At 30.3% G+C, this 6,919-nt stretch overlaps 1 protein-coding gene across 1 annotated transcript; it reads right to left on the minus strand.

Annotated features, from left to right (window-relative positions):
* Positions 1-713: 713 nt before the first annotated feature.
* On the minus strand, positions 714-2,964 carry LOC25481581 (GDSL esterase/lipase At5g22810). Its single transcript, XM_039827878.1, has 4 exons — positions 2,710-2,964; positions 1,933-2,166; positions 1,096-1,368; positions 714-1,052 (listed from the first exon to the last, which is right to left on the minus strand). Exons 1-4 carry the CDS (start codon positions 2,962-2,964, stop codon positions 795-797), a joined length of 1,020 nt encoding a protein of 339 aa, XP_039683812.1. The 3' UTR covers positions 714-794.
* Positions 2,965-6,919: the final 3,955 nt, after the last annotated feature.

A 6,919-nucleotide genomic window follows, 5' to 3' on the forward strand; every position in this document is an offset into this window, starting at 1 on the left:
AATGATAAAAAAAAATACGTTATGTCAAGGTCACTGTCAATGCCAATTTATTTTGACTTTCAATCTTCTTATTTTCTTTTTATAGTAATAAATTAGTTTTGTCATTGAATTCTATTTAAATGTTTGATATTGAACTACTTAGGATATGCAAGAAGCTTAAAATTCGAGGTAACTTGATATCCTTGTTATATTTAGGATCATGTCAAGTTATTATATTTTTTAAATTATTCAATTTATGTTTTTTTTAATTCTAAAAAAAATTAGTACAAAGTTCATAGGTTTTGCAACCAAATGTTTTTCTTTTCTTAGGTTTTTTTAAACTAAATGGTATTTCTATAGTTTTCTTTATTTAGCTAAAGCTATTCATAACTTTACCAAAAAATTTAAGGATGGCTCAACTTATTAAGCATAAAGAAGAAAGACGTGAATTGCATACCTAACATAAGAATCAATACTATTTTAAAACAGTGCATAGATAATTCTAGAAAACCAAATTCTCTAATTGAGAGACTTTCTTATTGCTAAATACAAATATTTCTATCATAAATTTTTTAAACCAAAAAATTTCAATCATACCAAACTAAATTAATGAAAAGTATTCACTAGGGAACTATCTGGTTAGATAATATTTTTTAACCAAAAAGATAGTGCAGAGAGCTACACTGCACGAAATATATTAAGAAAAGAAAAGCAAACAAACAAGAGCCAAAAAAAAGAGGGGGATTAGACCAAAACCTCCTTATCGGTTAACAAACCTAAAGCTCATTCCTTATCTATTTTGTACAAAATGACTTCTAGCGAACTGTTTGGTTAGAATATAAAAGCGAGGTTGCAGCAGGAATCAAATGATCCATCAAAATCTTATTTGTAGCTTCTGTAGGATGAAAACTATCCCAGAATACATATTTTGATGCATCCGCACATGTTCCTATGCTTATTTTATTGCATAATGTAGCAACCTCTAGCAAGCCTGTTCCACAACAACCCTTCCTTGCTTCAAAAAATCCTGCATGTATTAATTTCACACATAGAAATAAATTAATTAACAAACTCTGTTGTTTATAAGCAAAAATAATATAACTCAATAGGTTTAGCGTAATTGTATTTTGTACCATAATCAGAAGGTCTGATAATAAGTTCATATAGAGGTTGGTAGATGTCAAAGATGACCAATTTGACGCCAGGAAGCTTTTTTATCAGGTTTTCGGTGGTCAAATTAAGTTTTTTGTTGAAATCTAAGGCTACATTGTTTATTGTTTCTACACATTTGTTTGAATGATAGCCAAACTTCGTGATGATAAAAGGCATACAACCTATTGGAGGTAACGTTGTTACACCAATCTTCCTTGCTCCTAGTGCATATAAATTCTGTCACATGCAAAGAAATTTAAATTAAAATCAATATATATATATATATATATATATATATATATATATAAACACAAACACACATACGCATTAACACACATATATGTTCGATGAGGATGATATTTTAATGGAGGATTTTTTCTTACTTTTTCTATATTTCTAATATTTAACGTTATATTGATAATGATGTTTAACTCAACTTTAAACAAATATTATCCACTATTGTAAATTAGCAGTGCTATAATATAGTATAATTTGACCAAATTGTCATTGTTCCATGATATTCGATTTAGTACAAGCTATTGTTAATTAGTGGTGCTATAACATTGCTCCATTGCATACTTTAAATAAACTATTACTATCCACGATTAATAACATGGATGTTATCTTCTCTCCAAATTCATATATACCTAGAGGATATCACTAATTAGCCGGAGAGAGATTTTAAGTCTCCCATCCCAAAAGTTAGGATTAAAATAATCTCTCTTTCTCATTACATCCCCTTCTAACCAATAATAATTTAAATGTTTTCTAAGGAAAGATACAAGGTTGAGAGGGACGTGCCTGGATGAAATTATAGTACTCTTGCATAAGAACGTCTGAGAATTGGTAAGGTGTATAGATGTTCTGGAGGATTGGATTTATGAAGTAGTTCTGTGCAAAATCACCAGACCCATCAACAAGAAGATATGCTGCACCAGAAATAATTGATGTTGCATTTTCTTTCCCTATTAATTTTACCAATTCCTCTTGGCAATCCTTGTAGAACTCCAGTTGATTCATTAATGGGATTACATGCTACACACATGAAACACATAAAAAAGGTTTTTTTTTCTCCGATAAATAACAAGAATTGCTAATTAATATATTAATTTCATGGTAGAGAGAGATAGAGAGAGAGGGAGAGAGAGAGAGGGGGGGGGGAGGAATTGTTTATTTACATATAGTATTGATGTGGAATCATGGTAACCAGAACCAGATGAGGCAAAGTTGGCACCATTCAAGATGTTGCTTCCTTTGGTATTTAAGTTTAGGTAAGCTGGTTGATAAGATGTAAATCCAGCAAATTCGGCTGCAATAAATTAACATATATAGATCAAATATTAGTTCATGTAAAAAAAAATCAAGTACTAGACAAAAAAGGTATATAGCAAACTTTATAGTGCAGTCGCTTGGAGACCGCTAAACTATCTTAATTTTACTAGCATGCAATAGAGTGATAATTTAATGTCGACTAGAAAAAAAAAAAAAAAAAAAAAAAAAAAAAAAAAAAAAAAAAAATGTCGACTGCAAAAATTATTTTGAAATAAAATAAATTGACAATGTAGATTTTGAAGGGGCAGAAAAATCACAAGCATAGTCTATAGCAAGTTTTCCGTTAGACATTCTTCCGGTTGGATTTTTAGTCACAAAATCTCTTCCATATGGAAAGAAGTCTGCTTTTACAACAGTGTGTAGTTTGTTGTTGTTTCCCACATCTACAATGGAGTCTCCGAATATGAAAAGTGCTGGAACTACAGGTTCTCCATTTGTTATATAGAACACCACAGTAGCAAAAAGAAAACATACAGTCATCAAAGAACTTAAGTAGTCCATATTTCTTAAATCGTTCTATATGAAAATTTTTGTTTTTACATTAGTGTCACCCTTTTATATAGTAGATGGAATGACCTGCCTAGGCTCTAGTTCCAAGATTTTATTATATTCAAAGTCTATACTGAATTAATGGGTGGAAAAAACTATTTTAATTTTATATTTTGTGATGTAAGATTTGTCTATTCTATATAAATTTGAATGGACTAAATTAAAAGAAATCACAAACCATATTTTTTTTAAATGCAATAATCTAAATTAAAAACCACATTGCATTACCCTCTGCATTACCACTCTCTTTGGAAAAATCAATGAACATACTATGATTTTACCGCGAAATGAAGTTTTAGTTTTAAATATTTTTAAAGTGAAATCTAAGTTGCCTAGGAAGAAATTGGGTGATTTAAACAATAACTAGTGAAAACTAGGCATATAAATTTGCAAGTGGTATCCACAAACTAATTTTACTGCATTTGAAACTTTACTAATGCAACTAATTTGTGTTAGGTGTTCAGTAAATATTCACAATTTTTTCTATTACATTGCATCAATGCCATTGATTGATGTCAACTTACCTGGATTGCATGCCTTATTTACTCCTTTCGGTGGTTGCAACACTTTGATAAATCCTTCATAGTTTTACTCCTTAGGCGAAGACATTAAGGAGCAAGAGATGTTATGGTCCCCCACCTTAAAAATTTATCTTATTCAATTTAAATTTACTATATAAATATAAAATAAATGTTAACATGTGCTATATGAACACATATTCAGGAGTTAAACATAAAAATATTTATTTAAAAAACCGTGCATTTAAAAATACTTTTAAAAATACTTTTTAAAAATCCTTCATAGTTTTTTTATTTTTTTTTATAAACTCCTCCTCAGGTCTTTATTACTCTACATATTCTAAGCATCGAAGTGTTATATGAAATTTTATGGACAAAACCTTATTTAATAATTGGCACCAATGGCAACTATGGGGAGAAGTTATTATGCATAAATCAGATCCTTATGCACCCTGCATAAACACTTCACAAAACCATTTGATAATTATTTTGGTTTCTCATAGAAGGCTATCAAAACCATTAAATCATAATTATGGTTTCACTAATAATTTCAGTGTATAACATCTTAATCACTATTTAAAACCATGTAACAATAATAATTTTATTAAAAACCATTACACAATTATCTTGGTTTCACATACAAGACTATCAAAACAATTAAACCATACTTATGGTTTCAGTAATTCATACCCTGAAGTTTGCTTCAATTCAGCAACAACCCTTTCTGCAAATCAAGTGTATCGTATGACGACAATGGAAAATGGAAATTGATGTGGTGTGTTGTTGTTGTTGAGTGTTCCTCGTTTGATGTGTTCGTGTCGGTGTTGCCGTGGACACTAGATTAATTTTGTGTAAATTGTTTGTACTCATGTTTGAGTTCCTGAAAGTGTTGTTCCTCCTCTAACGTTTGTTTTTGAGATTTAGAGAGTGGTGGGTTTAGTTGGTTTTGTCGATTGATTTTTCGGTTGTGTTTTTGGATTTGTTTCTTTCGGATAGTGTGAATGAAATTCATTCACACTCGATTGATTTAGAATGTGTTTTTGGATTTGTCGATTGCAAATGGATTTGTGGTATGTTGTTGCCATTGAAATCCATTGAAGGAGGAACTGTTGTCACAATTAAATCCATGAGTACAAACAATTTACACAAAATGAAAATCCGGTATCGTGCCGGAGAAGATGAAGAAACGGAATTGTGGTTTCGCTTGGGGGTGTATGACAAAATGGGTTGGTGTATACGAAGAAATTATGTTGGACTACCGGTTAATGGGCTGGGATTTATGCAGTGTGCATAAGGATGCCTTATGCATGATAACCGCATCCACAACAGTGTACTCGTGCGTATTCTCTCTCGGATGCATCAAATGAAAGTTACTCCACATTAAGAGAGCTTGGGCAATTACCTTAACATCCACATTAAGACATTGCATTATTAATGCTTGAAAGAGACTATAGAATTATTAATATTAAAAAGAGACTTTAGAAAGAATTTAATTACGTCAATGCCTTTATAACCCTCTTACAAATTTTGTACTGCATGCATTACTTACTCAGATGGTTGGCAAGATGCAATACTTAAAAAGTTAAATGTAACGATCATTTTAACTACTCCCTTCGTCTAAAAAAACGTTGACTATTGAAACGTGTCACTTCAGTCTGCCACTCACTCCTTATTAAGACGAAAAACAGAAGGAAAAAAAAAGAAATCAAGACAATAATTACAATTGTTTCATGCAGGAGTAATTCATTTTAGTAACTTTCAAAGTATAGATAAGTGAAATTAGGGATGTTTTGTGGTGCAGTTTAGATCGATTTTGAGGTAAAATATCATCCGATCTAAAATAAAAATCACATGCGATTCAGTTCAGTGAGGATGTCTATTCTAAAATATCCGAACCGATCCGATCCGATCCAAATATATGCCTTGTAATTTGGATCGGCTTTTGGATATCCAAAATACAAAATATATAATTTTGTATTTCCTTTTTTTTTTTAAATATAGTATTTTATTACTGTTAATGTTACACAAATATGATAAAATAATAGGTCTTAAGCAAAATATATTATAAAATTAAAATTACAGTTTGAAAATTATCGATTCTTTTTGAAACGCATGAAGTAATAATAATATAGATTAAATTACTGCAATATATAAGATTAAAAGTTAACAAGCAACATAATAATGCAATATATAATACTAATAAAAGAATAGATAAGTATTAATATTTGCTTTTGTTGTTCGGTGTGGTTTGGTTTTGAAAAAGTGATCTTAAATCCGATCCGATCCTAGCGATTCTTACAAAACAACATCCAAGCGCATCCAAAAATATTTGGTTTTTTGCGGTTTAGTTTTTTTGGATCGGTTTACGGTTTTATTTTGGATCAGTTTGGATTTGAACACCGCTAAGTACAATTGTGTCAATAAGTAAAATGGCATGTTACGGTTAAACAAAGGATCTTGGTGACAAATGCACTTATGACATTTGTTAAGAATTTAAAAATAGAAATAATTGATAACTTTTGTGAAGAATTTTTGTTCGTGTAAAATTTATGCTTTAAACTTTTGTCTGATGCATATGAGGGGGTGGCCTCTCTCCCCTATGAAAGAGAGGGTCAACACCAAACAAAAAATTAACCTAAAGTTTTACGTGATTGTTTTTCAAATGTACATTAAACGAAACAATGTCGGAAATTTGTGATAGATTCATGATAATAATAAAAGGGTCTTGTTAATGAATGCTTCTGGGGAACTCTTTAAGCATTCCTAATGAAGAAATTATTCTTTAAAAAAAGTAAAGACTTCAATTTCCAATACAAAAAATGCATAAACTTTCATTAAATGTTACTATTTTGGGTGCTGCTTAAAGCGTGCCCCGAGGACACTCGTTAACATTTCCTATAATAAAATAAGAATTTAGATAGTTTATTTTACAAGGAGTCTTTTAGTATAATATTAATTACTTATGGGTAGTTTTTGTGTAATTTCTTGTATTCTTGTTAAGGAATTGCAATGGTATTTAAATTCAAAATATGCAATTTTATCCCTTGTGTAAGAAAACTGAGTCTTTTTTCTCCTCTAATTTCCCCTGAGAGGAAGAAAACCGAGTCTTAATCGGTAAATAAAATAACAACTAAGTTTTGTTTATATTCAAATTGAAAAGTATCAAGAGTTTCTAGTTCAGAAACTAACCACCTAAACTTGCAAAGATCAAATAAAAACTTAAATATAATACCTGAATAGTGAATACCCAATGCATGGCACCGCCTGAATATTAAATAGGACAGGTTTGGTTGAGGAAGTGTTGCATTCAGCTATTGAAAAACAATTGAACATTGAAGGTTACTCATATATCAAACTTCTGACAGATTTGCTATGTTTGACATTTCAGT

Source organism: Medicago truncatula, chromosome 7, assembly GCF_003473485.1.
Source record: "Medicago truncatula cultivar Jemalong A17 chromosome 7, MtrunA17r5.0-ANR, whole genome shotgun sequence".
Classification (NCBI taxonomy): domain Eukaryota; kingdom Viridiplantae; phylum Streptophyta; class Magnoliopsida; order Fabales; family Fabaceae; genus Medicago; species Medicago truncatula.

Excerpts from the sequence above, each read along its gene's own strand:
- LOC25481581 (XM_039827878.1), bottom strand. The coding sequence starts at position 2,964 with ATGGACTACTTAAGTTCTTTGATGACTGTATGTTTTCTTTTTGCTACT. Across the intron at positions 2,167-2,709 it reads ACTATGCTTGTGATTTTTCT|CATGTAATCCCATTAATGAA; the intron begins GCCCCTTCAAAA and ends TCATGTGTGTAG. Across the intron at positions 1,053-1,095 it reads ATGGTACAAAATACAATTAC|AGTTTGTTAATTAATTTATT; the intron begins GCTAAACCTATT and ends TATAAACAACAG.